At 41.6% G+C, this 19,030-nt stretch overlaps 1 protein-coding gene across 1 annotated transcript in view; it reads right to left on the bottom strand.

The window, feature by feature from the left end:
* Nucleotides 1-18,390, bottom strand: part of LOC120030524 (thyroglobulin-like) — a 133,018-nt gene extending 114,628 nt beyond the window's left edge. Inside the window, exons 1-14 of the mRNA XM_038975931.1 lie at nucleotides 18,188-18,390; nucleotides 16,855-16,888; nucleotides 14,517-14,648; nucleotides 14,177-14,266; nucleotides 13,464-13,598; nucleotides 13,183-13,272; nucleotides 11,092-11,226; nucleotides 10,821-10,910; nucleotides 8,731-8,865; nucleotides 8,470-8,559; nucleotides 6,379-6,513; nucleotides 6,092-6,181; nucleotides 4,066-4,200; nucleotides 3,775-3,864 (exon numbers count right to left, since the gene is read on the bottom strand). Of these exons, the coding sequence (XP_038831859.1) occupies nucleotides 3,775-3,864; nucleotides 4,066-4,200; nucleotides 6,092-6,181; nucleotides 6,379-6,513; nucleotides 8,470-8,559; nucleotides 8,731-8,865; nucleotides 10,821-10,910; nucleotides 11,092-11,226; nucleotides 13,183-13,272; nucleotides 13,464-13,598; nucleotides 14,177-14,266; nucleotides 14,517-14,648; nucleotides 16,855-16,888; nucleotides 18,188-18,241 (1,435 nt within the window). The 5' untranslated portion in view covers nucleotides 18,242-18,390. The remainder of the gene's footprint in view (nucleotides 1-3,774; nucleotides 3,865-4,065; nucleotides 4,201-6,091; nucleotides 6,182-6,378; nucleotides 6,514-8,469; nucleotides 8,560-8,730; nucleotides 8,866-10,820; nucleotides 10,911-11,091; nucleotides 11,227-13,182; nucleotides 13,273-13,463; nucleotides 13,599-14,176; nucleotides 14,267-14,516; nucleotides 14,649-16,854; nucleotides 16,889-18,187) is intronic.
* Between the last annotated feature and the right edge of the window lie 640 nt (nucleotides 18,391-19,030).

Raw genomic sequence — 19,030 nt, 5'->3', positions numbered from 1 at the left:
ACAAATAGGGCTATCTTCTGTATACCACCACTACCGTGTCACAACACAACGGATTGGCTCAAACACATGGAGGAAAGAAATTCCATATATTAACAATACACACCTGTTACTTGAAATGCATTCCAGGTGACTAATTCATGAATCTGGTTGAGAGAATGCCAAGAGTGTACAAAGCAGTCAAGGCAAAGGGTGGCAACTTTGAAGAATCTCAATATATTTTGATTTGTTTAATACATGATTTCATAGTTTTGATGTCTTCACTATTCTACAATCGAGAAAATATACTAACTGAAAACCCTGGAATGAGTAGGTGTGTTCTAACTTTTGACTGGTACTGTAAATATAGTAGATCTAGTCTATAGAAAGCCAATGCGAGCCTCCTCTTTTTTAAAGAAGCCTTCAGGCTGTTCTCAAGCAATTGCGTAGGTTATAGAAATGTTGCGCAACATGAGCTCATGAAGTGATTTAGATTTGCATTGATGTCAGAATGATTAGAGGGACAATAGAGTGCTGAGTAGCAGGCAGTTAGCAAGTGTGGTAGACTACTAATGACCATCAGCAGCATCAGAGCTTGGAGAAGCCTAACTACTACATGGTCACGTGGAATTTGACTGCCTTCATGTCCTGTAACTGCCGGTGTGGTGGTAATACAGTCACCATAACAGTCCTACTCCTTCCTCCACTTCCCAGAAATGAACTGGTTCAGATACATTGTTCAACATATCACACCAACAAGGAAGAAAGTAAATCAACAGTTTAATCTCTGGATGCCTTCATTTATTTGTATAGAATGTGAATCAGGTCCTGTAGTACAGTAAAGACAACTGTCAAAGTGATTCCAATGTCTTTGCTCCAACTCCTTTCATCTCTGTCCACATCTACAATTACAGACACAACAACATAAACATTAACAACATCCAGAACCAGCTGCAAAGAAATAACATTTAGTGAATGAATAAGAGTGTGTGTTGTAGTGGTATAGATACTACTAGAAGTAGTGGTAGAAGTACTAGTAGTGGTAGTTAGTATTAGTAATTAGTAGTAGTTAGTGTTAGTAGTTAGCACTAGTAGTTTGCAGTATTAGTTAGTAGTAGTAGTAGTTAGTATTAGTAGCTAGTGGTATTAGTTTGTAGTAGCAGTATTAAGTATTAGCAGTTAGCATAATTAGTTAGTAGTAGTAGTAGTAGTAGTTAGTTTAACAACTTCTCCCTCAACATGATCAAGACAAAGGACATGACGCCCCTATTCTCATCGACAGGGCTGTAGTTGAGCAGGTTGAGAGATTCCAGTTCCTTGGTGTCCACATCACCAACAAACTATCATGGTCCAAGCACAAGACAGTCTTGAAGAAGGCACGACAAAACCTATTCCCCCTCAGGAGACTGAAAAGATTTGGCATGGGTCCTCAGATCCTCAAAAAGTTCTACAGCTGCACCATCGAGAGCATCCTGAACGGTTGCATCACCGCCTGGTACTGCAACTGCTCGGCCTCCAAACGCAAGGCACTACAGAAGGTAGTGCTAACGCCCAGTACATCACCTGGGCCAAGCTTCCTGCCATCGAGGACCTCTATACCAGGTGGTGTCAGAGGAAGGCCCAAAAAATTGCCAAAGACTCCAGCCACCCTAGTCACACTGTTCTCTCTGCTACCACACGGCAAGCAGTACCGGAGCGCCAAGTCTAGATCCAAATGGCTTCTTAACAGCTTCTACCCCCAAGCCATTAGAATCCTGAACAGCTAATCAAATGGCTACCCAGACTATTTGCATTGTCCCCCCACCCATTCTATGCTGCTGCTACTCTCTGTTTATTATCTATGTATAGTCACTTTAATAACTCTACCTACATGTTCATATTACCTCAATTACCTGGACTAACTGGTGCCCCCGCACATTGACTCTTTACCGGTACCCCCTGTATATAGCCTCCACATTGACTCTGTACCGTAACACCCTGTATATAGCCTCCACATTGACTCTTTACCGTAACACCCTGTATATAGCCTCCACATTGACTCTGTACCGTAACACCCTGTATTTAGCCTCCACATTGACTCTGTACCGTAACACCCTGTATATAGCCTCCACATTGACTCTTTACCGTAACACCCTGTATATAGCCTCCACATTGACTCTTTACCGTAACACCCTGTATATAGCCTCCACATTGACTCTGTACCGTAACACCCTGTATATAGCCTCCACATTGACTCTTTACCGTAACACCCTGTATATAGCCTCCACATTGACTCTTTACCGTAACACCCTGTATATAGCCTCCACATTGACTCTGTACCATAACACCCTGTATATAGCCTCCACATTGACTCTTTACCGTAACACCCTGTATATAGCCTCCACATTGACTCTGTACCGTAACACCCTGTATATAGCCTCCACATTGACTCTTTACCGTAACACCCTGTATATAGCCTCCACATTGACTCTTTACCGTAACACCCTGTATATAGCCTCCACATTGACTCTGTACCATAACACCCTGTATATAGCCTCCACATTGACTCTTTACCGTAACACCCTGTATATAGCCTCCACATTGACTCTGTACCGTAACACCCTGTATATAGCCTCCACATTGACTCTGTACCGTAACACCCTGTATATAGCCTCCACACTGACTCTTTACCGGAACACCCTGTATATAGCCTCCACATTGACTCTGTACCGTAACACCCTGTATATAGCCTCCACATTGACTCTTTACCGTAACACCCTGTATATAGCATCGCTACTGATGTTTTATTGTTGCTCCTTTATTATTTGTTATTTTTCTATTTTTCTTATTACACTTCTTTTTTGTATAAAATGTTTAATTCAGTTTGAGTAAATACTTTAACACTTTTTTTCTTAACTGCTTTGTTGGCAAGTATTTCACTGTAAGGTTGAATTCAGCACTTGTAGTAGTTCATATTAGTAGTAGTAGTTCATATTAGTAGTTATTAGTAGTAGTAGTAGTTAGTAGTATTGGTATTAGTAGTTTGTTAAGGTTGTATTCAGCGCTTGTAGTTGTAGTAGTAGTTCATATTAGTAGTTGTAGTTAGTCATTAGTAGCATTAGGATTAGTAGTATTGGTATTAGTAGTTAAGGTTGTATTCAGCGCTTGTAGTAGTTCATGTTAGTCATTAGTAGCATTAGGATTAGTAGTTGTAGTTAGTCACAGTAGCACCTCTAGAATTACAGAAAAACATTAACAACATGCAGAACAAGCTGCAAAGGCTTTAGTGAATGAGATTCTGTTCCTGAAAAAGAGAGATCGTGATACAGAAAGACACAGGAAGAAGAGAGATCATGATACAGAAAGACAGGAGGAAGAGAGATCGTGATACAGAAAGACACAGGAAGAAGAGAGATCGTGATACAGAAAGACAGGAAGAAGAGAGATCATGATACAGAAAGACAGGAAGAAGAGAGATCGTGATACAGAAAGACAGGAAGAAGAGAGATCGTGATACAGAAAGACACAGGAAGAAGAGAGATCATGATACAGAAAGACAGGAAGAAGAGAGATCGTGATACAGAAAGACAGGAAGAAGAGAGATCGTGATACAGGAAGAAGAGAGATCGTGATACAGAAAGACAGGAAGAAGAGAGATTATGATACAGAAAGACAGGAAGAAGAGAGATCATGATTCTGAAATCAGTGGAGCATCTTGTAAAGAAAGTATAAAGATATCCAAGGTAGGAAGCAACAGTAGTGATGTGTTGGAGTTTAAAGTGGTGATGGTGTTGGATGAGACCACAGGGCCTCACTTACTCTGTGTGGCACAGTTGATTATAGCAGTTCCTGGTGGAGTCTCAGTACCCTGGATCTTCTGTCCAGAACTGTTCACACACCAACAGTAACCTACCAGAATTGGACATGTTAATAAACTGTTACATAGACAATAATTACACAATTATACATTTTACTGTAACACATTGAATTGTCATGTTCAACTGAATTGGAGCCATTATAGTGTGTGTGTGTGTGTGTGTGTGTGTGTGTGTGTGTGTGTGTGTGTGTGTGTGTGTGTGTGTGTGTGTGTGTGTGTGTGTGTGTGGTAACCTGTAGAGGCCCTGCATTGCTCAGGGGTGTATTGTCCATCGTTGTCACACGTGGGGACGTAGACTCCAAGCCTGACTATTTTCATCGCAGTATCTCTAGCAATCTCACAGGGAGTCTTGGGTCGCATCATACCATCTAAACACACAGATAAGATTCTTTGTAACAATGACATTACATACTATAACATACATTGCTGGACAAACATCCCGGAAGCTTTGGCTGCATCTGGAATCTTGGGTTGCATCCCCTATGGGACCCTGTTCCCCAATGGGCCCTGGTCAGAAGTAGGACGAAATGCAGGAAAACAAGAAAGAGTTGTTGAAGCAACAGCTGTGCTGGAATGAGAACAATATGGCTGTCAGATCTGATGTTATGTAGCGGGATGATGAGGGTTAATATGGCTGCAAGGCAAAGTGTTGAGTAGCCAGTGAAATCGTGCCCATTTCAAACGGCCTCCTACTCAAATCTTGCTCGTACAATATGAATATTATTATTCTTTTTGGATAGAAAACACTTTCTAGTTTCTAAAAGAGTTGGAATTATTTCTCTGAGTGAAACAGAAGTCCTTCTGCAGCACTTTTCCTGACCAGGAAGTGAAATGTCAGAAATCGATGCTCTTTTCAACTTGATGCCTATACATGGTCTTGACACTTAGGAGTCTGCTGACACTCTATACGCCTTCCTATTGGTGTAAAGAGGATGTCAGAGAAGAAATTTTTGTGCTCATCTTGTTCTGTGGTGGAAAAAAACCTATTTCTTTGACGTGACCGTCCACTTCCGGTACTCTGAAGGAAGTGGGATTGACTTCTGTTTTGCCTTGGTAACGAACGGCTAACATCTCCGGCTCGAATTTTGTTTGATACATGTGACCATATCATCGTAATGTATGTTTTTTCAATATAGTTTAATCAGATTATTGAAACTTTATTCGGGAGTTTTGCCGTGTTCCGTCCTCTGACTGTGTTTACGTTGGAGAAATTTATGCCACTCGGCTAGTGCCAATGCTAATTGAAGAGGGAAATTTGCCATTCTGAATCGAAACAACGACTCATCTGGACAGAGGACACCTTCTTCAACATTCTGATGAAAGATCAGCAAAAGTAAGACCCATTTTATGATGTTATTTCATATATCTGTCGTGCATGTGAACTGGCCGTGGGCGCCCAATTATTTCTGTCTATTGTAGCTACGCTAATATAGCGATACATTTTGTTTTCGCTGTAAAACATTTAATAAATCGGAAATATTGTTTGGAATCACAAGATGCCTGTCTTTCAATTGCTGCAGACTATGTATTTTTCAGAAATGTTTTATGATGAGTAATTAGCTATTTGACGTTGGTGTCTGTAAATATTATGGCTGCTTTCGGTGCAATTTCGGATTGTAGCTGAAATGTAAACTATGGTTTATACATGAAATATGCAAATTTTTCAAACAAAACATATGCTATACAATAAATATGTTATCAGACTGTCATCTGATGAATTTGTTTCTTGGTTAGTGGCTATTTATATCTTTATTTGGTCGAATTTGTGATAGCACCTGATGGAGTAAGAAACTGATGGAGTTAGAAAAGTTGTGTCTTTTGCTAACGTGGTTAGCTAATAGATTTACATATTTTGTCTTCCCTGTAAAACATTTTAAAAATCGGACATGTTGGCTTGATTCACAAGATGTGCACCTTTCATCTGGTGTCTTGGACTTGTTAATGTGTGAAAGTTAAATATTAAAAAAAAATAGATTTTGAATTTCGCGCCCTGCACTTTGAGCTGGATGTTGTCATAAGTGTACCGGTGTCGGGCTGCCCCCGTAAAAGGTTAATGACCTGAATGGTCGAAGTGGAAAAACACAGGAAGAAGAGAGATTGTGATACAGAAAGACAGGAAGAAGAGAGATCATGATTCTGAAATCAGTGGAGCATCTTGTAAAGAAAGTATAAAGATATCCAAGGTAGGAAGCAAGAGTAGTGATGTGTTGGAGTTTAAAGTGGTGATGGTGTTGGATGAGACCACAGGGCCTCACTTACTCTGTGTGGCACAGTTGATTATAGCAGTTCCTGGTGGAGTCTCAGTACCCTGGATCTTCTGTCCAGAACTGTTCACACACCAACAGTAACCTACCAGAATTGGACATGTTAATAAACTGTTACATAGACAATAATTACACAATTATACATTTTACTGTAACACATTGAATTGTCATGTTCAACTGAATTGGAGCCATTATAGTGTGTGTGTGTGTGTGTGTGTGTGTGTGTGTGTGTGTGTGTGTGTGTGTGTGTGTGTGTGTGTGTGTGTGTGTGTGTGTGGTAACCTGTAGAGGCCCTGCATTGCTCAGGGGTGTATTGTCCATCGTTGTCACACGTGGGGACGTAGACTCCAAGCCTGACTATTTTCATCGCAGTATCTCTAGCAATCTCACAGGGAGTCTTGGATCGTATCATACCATCTAAACACACAGATAAGATTCTTTGTAACAATGACATTACATACTATAACATACATTGCTGGACAAACATCCTGGAAGCTTTGGCTGCATCTGGAATCTTGGGTTGCATCCCCTATGGGACCCTGTTCCCCAATGGGCCCTGGTCAGAAGTAGGACGAAATGCAGGAAAACAAGAAAGAGTTGTTGAAGCAACAGCTGTGCTGGAATGAGAACAATATGGCTGTCAGATCTGATGTTATGTAGCGGGATGATGAGGGTTAATATGGCTGCAAGGCAAAGTGTTGAGTAGCCAGTGAAATCGTGCCCATTTCAAACGGCCTCCTACTCAAATCTTGCTCGTACAATATGAATATTATTATTCTTTTTGGATAGAAAACACTTTCTAGTTTCTAAAAGAGTTGGAATTATTTCTCTGAGTGAAACAGAAGTCCTTCTGCAGCACTTTTCCTGACCAGGAAGTGAAATGTCAGAAATCGATGCTCTTTTCAACTTGATGCCTATACATGGTCTTGACACTTAGGAGTCTGCTGACACTCTATACGCCTTCCTATTGGTGTAAAGAGGATGTCAGAGAAGAAATTTTTGTGCTCATCTTGTTCTGTGGTGGAAAAAAACCTATTTCTTTGACGTGACCGTCCACTTCCGGTACTCTGAAGGAAGTGGGATTGACTTCTGTTTTGCCTTGGTAACGAACGGCTAACATCTCCGGCTCGAATTTTGTTTGATACATGTGACCATATCATCGTAATGTATGTTTTTTCAATATAGTTTAATCAGATTATTGAAACTTTATTCGGGAGTTTTGCCGTGTTCCGTCCTCTGACTGTGTTTACGTTGGAGAAATTTATGCCACTCGGCTAGTGCCAATGCTAATTGAAGAGGGAAATTTGCCATTCTGAATCGAAACAACGACTCATCTGGACAGAGGACACCTTCTTCAACATTCTGATGAAAGATCAGCAAAAGTAAGACCCATTTTATGATGTTATTTCATATATCTGTCGTGCATGTGAACTGGCCGTGGGCGCCCAATTATTTCTGTCTATTGTAGCTACGCTAATATAGCGATACATTTTGTTTTCGCTGTAAAACATTTAATAAATCGGAAATATTGTTTGGAATCACAAGATGCCTGTCTTTCAATTGCTGCAGACTATGTATTTTTCAGAAATGTTTTATGATGAGTAATTAGCTATTTGACGTTGGTGTCTGTAAATATTATGGCTGCTTTCGGTGCAATTTCGGATTGTAGCTGAAATGTAAACTATGGTTTATACATGAAATATGCAAATTTTTCAAACAAAACATATGCTATACAATAAATATGTTATCAGACTGTCATCTGATGAATTTGTTTCTTGGTTAGTGGCTATTTATATCTTTATTTGGTCGAATTTGTGATAGCACCTGATGGAGTAAGAAACTGATGGAGTTAGAAAAGTTGTGTCTTTTGCTAACGTGGTTAGCTAATAGATTTACATATTTTGTCTTCCCTGTAAAACATTTTAAAAATCGGACATGTTGGCTTGATTCACAAGATGTGCACCTTTCATCTGGTGTCTTGGACTTGTTAATGTGTGAAAGTTAAATATTAAAAAAAAATAGATTTTGAATTTCGCGCCCTGCACTTTGAGCTGGATGTTGTCATAAGTGTACCGGTGTCGGGCTGCCCCCGTAAAAGGTTAATGACCTGAATGGTCGGAAGTGGAAAAACACAGGAAGAAGAGAGATTGTGATACAGAAAGACAGGAAGAAGAGAGATCATGACACAGAAAGACACAGGAAGAAGAGAGATCGTGATACAGAAAGACAGGAAGAAGAGAGATCATGATTCTGAAATCAGTGGAGCATCTTGTAAAGAAAGTATAAAGAGATCCAAGGTAGGAAGCAACAGTAGTGATGTGTTGGAGTTTAAAGTGGTGATGGTGTTGGATGAGACCACAGGGCCTCACTTACTCTGTGTGGCACAGTTGATTATAGCAGTTCCTGGTGGAGTCTCAGTACCCTGGATCTTCTGTCCAGTACTGTTCACACACCAACAGTAACCTACCAGAATTGGACATGTTAATAAACTGTTACATAGACAATAATTACACAATTATACATTTTACTGTAACACATTGAATTGTCATGTTCAACTGAATTGGAGCCATTATAGTGTGTGTGTGTGTGTGTGTGTGTGTGTGTGTGTGTGTGTGTGTGTGTGTGTGTGGTAACCTGTAGAGGCCCTGCATTGCTCAGGGGTGTATTGTCCATCGTTGTCACACGTGGGGACGTAGACTCCAAGCCTGACTATTTTCATCGCAGTATCTCTAGCAATCTCACAGGGAGTCTTGGGTCGCATCATACCATCTAAACACACAGATAAGATTCTTTGTAACAATGACATTACATACTATAACATACATTGCTGGACAAACATCCCGGAAGCTTTGGCTGCATCTGGAATCTTGGGTTGCATCCCCTATGGGACCCTGTTCCCCAATGGGCCCTGGTCAGAAGTAGGACGAAATGCAGGAAAACAAGAAAGAGTTGTTGAAGCAACAGCTGTGCTGGAATGAGAACAATATGGCTGTCAGATCTGATGTTATGTAGCGGGATGATGAGGGTTAATATGGCTGCAAGGCAAAGTGTTGAGTAGCCAGTGAAATCGTGCCCATTTCAAACGGCCTCCTACTCAAATCTTGCTCGTACAATATGAATATTATTATTCTTTTTGGATAGAAAACACTTTCTAGTTTCTAAAAGAGTTGGAATTATTTCTCTGAGTGAAACAGAAGTCCTTCTGCAGCACTTTTCCTGACCAGGAAGTGAAATGTCAGAAATCGATGCTCTTTTCAACTTGATGCCTATACATGGTCTTGACACTTAGGAGTCTGCTGACACTCTATACGCCTTCCTATTGGTGTAAAGAGGATGTCAGAGAAGAAATTTTTGTGCTCATCTTGTTCTGTGGTGGAAAAAAACCTATTTCTTTGACGTGACCGTCCACTTCCGGTACTCTGAAGGAAGTGGGATTGACTTCTGTTTTGCCTTGGTAACGAACGGCTAACATCTCCGGCTCGAATTTTGTTTGATACATGTGACCATATCATCGTAATGTATGTTTTTTCAATATAGTTTAATCAGATTATTGAAACTTTATTCGGGAGTTTTGCCGTGTTCCGTCCTCTGACTGTGTTTACGTTGGAGAAATTTATGCCACTCGGCTAGTGCCAATGCTAATTGAAGAGGGAAATTTGCCATTCTGAATCGAAACAACGACTCATCTGGACAGAGGACACCTTCTTCAACATTCTGATGAAAGATCAGCAAAAGTAAGACCCATTTTATGATGTTATTTCATATATCTGTCGTGCATGTGAACTGGCCGTGGGCGCCCAATTATTTCTGTCTATTGTAGCTACGCTAATATAGCGATACATTTTGTTTTCGCTGTAAAACATTTAATAAATCGGAAATATTGTTTGGAATCACAAGATGCCTGTCTTTCAATTGCTGCAGACTATGTATTTTTCAGAAATGTTTTATGATGAGTAATTAGCTATTTGACGTTGGTGTCTGTAAATATTATGGCTGCTTTCGGTGCAATTTCGGATTGTAGCTGAAATGTAAACTATGGTTTATACATGAAATATGCAAATTTTTCAAACAAAACATATGCTATACAATAAATATGTTATCAGACTGTCATCTGATGAATTTGTTTCTTGGTTAGTGGCTATTTATATCTTTATTTGGTCGAATTTGTGATAGCACCTGATGGAGTAAGAAACTGATGGAGTTAGAAAAGTTGTGTCTTTTGCTAACGTGGTTAGCTAATAGATTTACATATTTTGTCTTCCCTGTAAAACATTTTAAAAATCGGACATGTTGGCTTGATTCACAAGATGTGCACCTTTCATCTGGTGTCTTGGACTTGTTAATGTGTGAAAGTTAAATATTAAAAAAAAATAGATTTTGAATTTCGCGCCCTGCACTTTGAGCTGGATGTTGTCATAAGTGTACCGGTGTCGGGCTGCCCCCGTAAAAGGTTAATGACCTGAATGGTCGAAGTGGAAAAACACAGGAAGAAGAGAGATTGTGATACAGAAAGACAGGAAGAAGAGAGATCATGACACAGAAAGACACAGGAAGAAGAGAGATCGTGATACAGAAAGACAGGAAGAAGAGAGATCATGATTCTGAAATCAGTGGAGCATCTTGTAAAGAAAGTATAAAGATATCCAAGGTAGGAAGCAAGAGTAGTGATGTGTTGGAGTTTAAAGTGGTGATGGTGTTGGATGAGACCACAGGGCCTCACTTACTCTGTGTGGCACAGTTGATTATAGCAGTTCCTGGTGGAGTCTCAGTACCCTGGATCTTCTGTCCAGAACTGTTCACACACCAACAGTAACCTACCAGAATTGGACATGTTAATAAACTGTTACATAGACAATAATTACACAATTATACATTTTACTGTAACACATTGAATTGTCATGTTCAACTGAATTGGAGCCATTATAGTGTGTGTGTGTGTGTGTGTGTGTGTGTGTGTGTGTGTGTGTGTGTGTGTGTGTGTGTGTGTGTGGTAACCTGTAGAGGCCCTGCATTGCTCAGGGGTGTATTGTCCATCGTTGTCACACGTGGGGACGTAGACTCCAAGCCTGACTATTTTCATCGCAGTATCTCTAGCAATCTCACAGGGAGTCTTGGATCGTATCATACCATCTAAACACACAGATAAGATTCTTTGTAACAATGACATTACATACTATAACATACATTGCTGGACAAACATCCTGGAAGCTTTGGCTGCATCTGGAATCTTGGGTTGCATCCCCTATGGGACCCTGTTCCCCAATGGGCCCTGGTCAGAAGTAGGACGAAATGCAGGAAAACAAGAAAGAGTTGTTGAAGCAACAGCTGTGCTGGAATGAGAACAATATGGCTGTCAGATCTGATGTTATGTAGCGGGATGATGAGGGTTAATATGGCTGCAAGGCAAAGTGTTGAGTAGCCAGTGAAATCGTGCCCATTTCAAACGGCCTCCTACTCAAATCTTGCTCGTACAATATGAATATTATTATTCTTTTTGGATAGAAAACACTTTCTAGTTTCTAAAAGAGTTGGAATTATTTCTCTGAGTGAAACAGAAGTCCTTCTGCAGCACTTTTCCTGACCAGGAAGTGAAATGTCAGAAATCGATGCTCTTTTCAACTTGATGCCTATACATGGTCTTGACACTTAGGAGTCTGCTGACACTCTATACGCCTTCCTATTGGTGTAAAGAGGATGTCAGAGAAGAAATTTTTGTGCTCATCTTGTTCTGTGGTGGAAAAAAACCTATTTCTTTGACGTGACCGTCCACTTCCGGTACTCTGAAGGAAGTGGGATTGACTTCTGTTTTGCCTTGGTAACGAACGGCTAACATCTCCGGCTCGAATTTTGTTTGATACATGTGACCATATCATCGTAATGTATGTTTTTTCAATATAGTTTAATCAGATTATTGAAACTTTATTCGGGAGTTTTGCCGTGTTCCGTCCTCTGACTGTGTTTACGTTGGAGAAATTTATGCCACTCGGCTAGTGCCAATGCTAATTGAAGAGGGAAATTTGCCATTCTGAATCGAAACAACGACTCATCTGGACAGAGGACACCTTCTTCAACATTCTGATGAAAGATCAGCAAAAGTAAGACCCATTTTATGATGTTATTTCATATATCTGTCGTGCATGTGAACTGGCCGTGGGCGCCCAATTATTTCTGTCTATTGTAGCTACGCTAATATAGCGATACATTTTGTTTTCGCTGTAAAACATTTAATAAATCGGAAATATTGTTTGGAATCACAAGATGCCTGTCTTTCAATTGCTGCAGACTATGTATTTTTCAGAAATGTTTTATGATGAGTAATTAGCTATTTGACGTTGGTGTCTGTAAATATTATGGCTGCTTTCGGTGCAATTTCGGATTGTAGCTGAAATGTAAACTATGGTTTATACATGAAATATGCAAATTTTTCAAACAAAACATATGCTATACAATAAATATGTTATCAGACTGTCATCTGATGAATTTGTTTCTTGGTTAGTGGCTATTTATATCTTTATTTGGTCGAATTTGTGATAGCACCTGATGGAGTAAGAAACTGATGGAGTTAGAAAAGTTGTGTCTTTTGCTAACGTGGTTAGCTAATAGATTTACATATTTTGTCTTCCCTGTAAAACATTTTAAAAATCGGACATGTTGGCTTGATTCACAAGATGTGCACCTTTCATCTGGTGTCTTGGACTTGTTAATGTGTGAAAGTTAAATATTAAAAAAAAATAGATTTTGAATTTCGCGCCCTGCACTTTGAGCTGGATGTTGTCATAAGTGTACCGGTGTCGGGCTGCCCCCGTAAAAGGTTAATGACCTGAATGGTCGGAAGTGGAAAAACACAGGAAGAAGAGAGATTGTGATACAGAAAGACAGGAAGAAGAGAGATCATGACACAGAAAGACACAGGAAGAAGAGAGATCGTGATACAGAAAGACAGGAAGAAGAGAGATCATGATTCTGAAATCAGTGGAGCATCTTGTAAAGAAAGTATAAAGAGATCCAAGGTAGGAAGCAACAGTAGTGATGTGTTGGAGTTTAAAGTGGTGATGGTGTTGGATGAGACCACAGGGCCTCACTTACTCTGTGTGGCACAGTTGATTCTAGCAGTGCCTGGTGGAGTCTCAGTACCCTGGATCTTCTGTCCAGAACTGTTCACACACCAACAGTAACCTACCAGAATTGGACATGTTAATAAACTGTTACATAGACAATAATTACACAATTATACATTTTACTGTAACACATTGAATTGTCATGTTCAACTGAATTGGAGCCATTATAGTGTGTGTGTGTGTGTGTGTGTGTGTGTGTGTGTGTGTGTGTGTGTGTGTGTGTGTGTGTGTGTGTGTGTGTGTGGTAACCTGTAGAGGCCCTGCATTGCTCAGGGGTGTATTGTCCATCGTTGTCACATGTGGGGACGTAGACTCCAAGCCTGACTATTTTCATCGCAGTATCTCTAGCAATCTCACAGGGGGTCTTGGGTCGCATCATACCATCTAAACACACAGATAAGATTCTTTGTAACAATGACATTACATAGTATAACATACATTGCTGGACAAACATCCTGGAAGCTTTGGCTGCATCTGGAATCTTGGGTTGCGTCCCCTATGGGACCCTGTTCCCCAATGGGCCCTGGTCAGGAGACTGCATTCTATACGGGACCCTGTTCCCCAATGGGCCCTGTCCAGAAGTAGGACGTAATGCAGGAAACAAGAAAGAGTTGTTGAACCAACAGCTGTGCTGGAATGAGAACAATATGGCTGTCAGTTCTGATGGTATGTAGCTGGAGGATGAGGGTTAATGACCTGAATGGTCGGAAGTGGAAAAACACAGGAAGAAGAGAGATTGTGATACAGAAAGACAGGAAGAAGAGAGATCATGACACAGAAAGACACAGGAAGAAGAGAGATCGTGATACAGAAAGACAGGAAGAAGAGAGATCATGATTCTGAAATCAGTGGAGCATCTTGTAAAGAAAGTATAAAGAGATCCAAGGTAGGAAGCAAGAGTAGTGATGTGTTGGAGTTTAAAGTGGTGATGGTGTTGGATGAGACCACAGGGCCTCACTTACTCTGTGTGGCACAGTTGATTCTAGCAGTGCCTGGTCGAGTTTCAGTACCCGGGACCTTCTGTCCAGAACTGTTCACACACCAACAGTAACCTACCAGAATTGAACATGTTACTAACCTGTTATTAAATATATAATATTTACACATTTTACTGTAACATATTGAATTGTCACGTTCAACTCAATTGGAGCATTTATGGTGTGTGTGTGTGTGTGTGTGTGTGTGTGTGTGTGTGTGTGTGTGTGTGTGTGTGTGTGTGTGTGTGTGTGTGTGTGTGTGTGTGTGTGTGTGTGTGTGTGTGTGTGTGTGTGTGTGTGTCTGTGTGTGTCTGTGAGTGGTAACCTGTAGAGCCTGAACATTGCTCATGGGTGTATTCTACATCGTCATCACAAGTGGGGATGTCAGCTCCAATTAGTCCATTTTTCACAGCATCTCTTGCACGCTCACAGGGGGTCTTGGGTCGTTTAATACCACCTGGTACAGGTAACATACACTGTAATGTGGACATAACATAACATAGCAATGCTGGACATACATTCTGGAAAAACTAAAAACCTGTTACATATACAATATTTACACACACCCCACATGCAACAGCAGATCCTCACACAAGTATTTTTACTTTAGTACTTTACACCACTGGATAAAGGCCAACATCGGGATCTCTCGTTGGGTTAATGAGGCAACTAGTCACACCTGTGACAGGTCCTTTAAAAGGAGAGGTGGAAGAGGTAGACCATAACTCACAGACAACAGAGAGACACCCAGTGAATCCCTTGGAAGAGATTGCCTGGGCTGCATCTGGAATCGTAGGGTGCGTCCCCTATGGGCCCTGGTCAGAAGTAGTTTGTACGGAATAGGGTTCCATTTCAGATGTAACCTAGGTACTTCCTGGATGAATATTGAAGTTCTGCTACTTGACTGGAAATTCTATTAGTGTTATTTCCTGATAGTTGCTAGACAATCCAATCATACATCCAGTTGAACGAGCAAACCATTCATATCAGAATTCCTGAGTTCAGCATCTAGACACCAATATACATCTCTGGAACTAGAGGAGTGGCAGGTAGCCTGCTGGTTGAGAGTTGGGCCAGTAGTTCAAATCAGTGAGCTGACAAGTTGATATATCCGTCCATGTGCCTTTTGATCAAGGCACAACATTAATTTCTCCAGTGTCACAGTTGATAATGCCTCTCAGTTGAAGTCGGAAGTTGGATGGAGTCAATTTTCAACCACTCCACAAATTTCTTGTTAACAAACTATAGTTTTTGGCCTCAAGCCTGTTAGGACATCTACTTTGTGCATGACACTTCATTTTTCCAAAAATTGTTTACAGACAGATTATTTCACTTACAATTCACTGTATCACAATTCCAGTGGTTCCGAAGTTGACTTTGCCTTTAAACAGCTTGGACAATTCCAGAATGATGTCATGGCTTTAGAAGATTCTGATAGGCTAATTGACATCATTTGAGTCAGTTGGAGGTGTACCTGTAGATGTATTTCAAGGCCTACCTTCAAACTCTGTGCCTCTTTGCTTGACATCATGGGAAAATCAAAAGAAATCAGCCAAGACAAGTCTGGTTCATCATTGGGAGCAATTTCCAAATGCCTGAAGGTACCACATTCATCTGTGCAAACAATAGTACGCAAGTAAAACACCAATAGACCACGAAGCCATCATACCACTGTTCTGTCTCCTAGAGATGAACGTACTTTGGTGCGAAAAGTGTAAATCAATCCCAGAACAACAGCAAAGGACCTTGTGAAGATGCTGGAGGAAACAGGTGCAAAAGTATCTATATCCACAGTAAAACGAGTCCTATATCGACTTAACTTGGAAGGCCACTGAGCAAGGCAGAAGCCACTGCTCCAAAACCGCCATAAAAAATGCCAGACTACGGTTTGTAACTGCACATGGGGACAAAGATCGTACTTTTTGGAGAAATGTCCTCTGGTCTGATGAAATAAAAATTGAACTGTTTGGCCATAATGACCATCGTTATGTTTGGAGGAAAAAGTGAGATGCTTGCAAGCTGAAGAACATCCCAACTGTGTTGCATGGGGGTGGCAGCATCATGTTGTGGGGGTGCTTTGCTGCTGGAGGGACAGGTGCACTTCACAAAATAGACGGCATCATGAGGCAGGAATATTACGTGGATATATTGAAGCAACATCTCAAGATATCAGTCAGGAAGTTAAAGCTTGGTCGCAAATGGGTCTTCCAAATGGACAACAACCCCAAGCATACTTCCAAAGTTGTGTCAAAATTGCTTAAGGACAATAAAGTCAAGGTATTGGAGTGGCATTCACAAGCCCTGACCTCAATCCTAAAGAAAAATTGTGGGCAGAACTGAAAAAAGCATGTGCGAGCAAGGAGGCCTACAAACCTGACTCAGTTACATCAGCTCTGTCAGGAGGAATTGGCCAAAATTCACCCAACTTATTGTGGGAAGCTTGTGGAAGGCTACCCGAAATGTTTGACCCAGGTTAAACAATTTAAAGGCAATGCTACCAAATACTAATTGAGTGTATGCAAAAATAGAGAGCTAGAATGATTTTGTGTAACTGAGCTTTACAAAAATGAAAAGTGGTAACATCCAAATAATGGCTTAGATGTTTTTCAACTTTCTTTTTAGTTAACAACATCTTTGTTGAAAATAAAAAATAATGTATTTACCATTCCTATGTCTCCCAACCCCTCCTGTCTCAGCCTAGATAGAGAGAGAGTGGAACAGGAAAAGAGAGAGGAAGTGGGGGAGAGAGAAAGAGAGACGGGGGTGGGGAGAGAGAAAGAGAGCGAAAGAGAGGTGGGGGCGAGAGAGAGAGGGGGGGGTGTGGGGGAGAGGGGGTGGGGGAGAGAGAGGGAGAGAGAGCGAGAGAGAGAGAAAGTGAAAGAGAGGGGGATGGGAGAGAGAGAGAAGGGAGGAGAGAAAGAGAGAGAGAGGGGGTGGGGGAGAGAATGAGGGGGGTTTGGGAGAGAGAGAGAGGTGGGGGGGAGATAAAGGGGGGGTGGGGGTGAGAGAGAGAGGGGGGTGGGAGGGAGGGAGAGAGGGGTTGGGGGAGAGAGAGAGGGGGGGGGTGGGGGAGAGAGAGAGAAGGGGGTGGGGGAGAGAGAGGAGAGGGGGGAGGAAGAGAGAGAGAGAGAGGGGGAGGAAGAGAGAGAGAGAGGGGGAGGAAGAGAGAGGGGGGTGAAGAGAGAGAGAGAGATGGGGTGGGGAGAGAGCGAGAGATGGGGTGGGGAGAGAGAGAGAGAGAGGGGGGGGGGTTTGAGAGAGAGAGAGAGAGAGAGGGGGTGGGAGAGAGAGAGGGAGGGGTTTGGAGAGAGAGAGGGGGGTGGGGGTGAGAGAGAGCGAGAGAGAGGGGTTTGGGGGAGAGAGAGAGGGGGGGTGGGAGGGAGAGAGAGAGAGAGAGAGAGAGAGAGATGAGGGGGATTGGGAGGGAGAGAGAGAGAGGGGGGGAGGGAGAGAGGGGGGGGGGGGGGGGGAGAGAGGGGGGGGAAGAGAGGGAGGGGGGGGAGAGAGAGATTGAGGGGGTGGGAGAGAGAGGGGGGGTAGCCAGAGAGGTGAGAGACAGCGAGAGAGAGAGAGAGGGGAACAGAAAGAGAGAGAGGGGGGAGAAAAAGGGGGGAGTGGGAGAGAGAGAGATTTACTTTACATCAACAAGAAGAATGATACTGAATTCTAATTTTTTCAAACCTGAAAAACATCCTTCTAGTCCTTGTCTACATTACCCAGAAACCTGCTTTTATGCTCAAAATGTCACATTGCATTTCATTTTGTATAAAAATGATCCACACATCAAACAAGATGTCTGCTTGATCCTGGAGAACAAAGCAGTCTTTAAAACACTTGTTCACAACTTGGCAGCTAACATATTAACAAGGACTATATACAGCATGTCATCTGGAAAAAATTATATAGAAATCCAATCTATTATTATTATTATTATTAAATAAAATATTATTAAACCTATTCAATGAAAATAATGATTGAATAAATATGTTATCGTACCCAAGTGGAGGCGAGGACAGCCAGGCAGAAGCAGAGGATATGTAGTAGCTTCATCTCTCTCCTCTCTGTGTGGTGGTCCGTCTATAATACTGTCCCCCCTGGCCTCAGGGCCCCTATATATGACAATACCTGATGACAAACCCTTCGTTAGGTCCAAATGGCACCCTATTCCCTATATGGTGCACTACTTATACCTGGGGCCCATAGGGAGACCCATAGGACTCTGGTCTAAAGTAGTGCACTATATAGGGAATAGGCTGTCATTTGGGATACACACTACATTAGTCACTGTTTGTCTAGTGAGCGGTCCCTCCGAGAAACCTCCTGGGGTTTCGTAACAGATTGATTGACTGATTGATTGATATAGTGCCAGTAAACAGGGACAAATTCCCATATGTGTTTTCGACCCCCCCCCCCCCCCCCAGTTCCCGAAAGCTCTAAGTGTGAAAGAAAAGGTATGTGTGTGTGTGTGTGTGTGTGTGTGTGTGTGTGTGTGTGTGTGTGTGTGTGTGTGTGTGTGTGTGTGTGTGTGTGTGTGTGTGTGTGTGTGTGTGTGTGTGTGTGTGTGTGTGTGTGTGTGTGTGTGTTAGTCAGGCTGATTGAGGTAGTATGTACATGTAGGTATGGTTAAAGTGACTATGCATATATGATGAACAGAGAGTAGCAAGGCTATATACAGACACCTGTTAGTCAAGCTTATTGAGGTAGTATGTACATGTAGATATGGTTAAAGATATGGTTAAAGTGACTATGCATATGATGAACAGAGAATAGCAAGGCTATATACAGACACCTGTTAGTCAGGCTTATTGAGGTAGTATGTACATGTAGATATGGTTAAAG

This window comes from Salvelinus namaycush, chromosome 36 (assembly GCF_016432855.1).
Source record: "Salvelinus namaycush isolate Seneca chromosome 36, SaNama_1.0, whole genome shotgun sequence".
In the NCBI taxonomy this organism is placed as follows: Eukaryota; Metazoa; Chordata; class Actinopteri; order Salmoniformes; family Salmonidae; genus Salvelinus; species Salvelinus namaycush.
The sequence above is the reverse complement of the archived record's forward strand: the minus strand, read 5'-3'. Positions and strand labels throughout refer to the sequence as shown.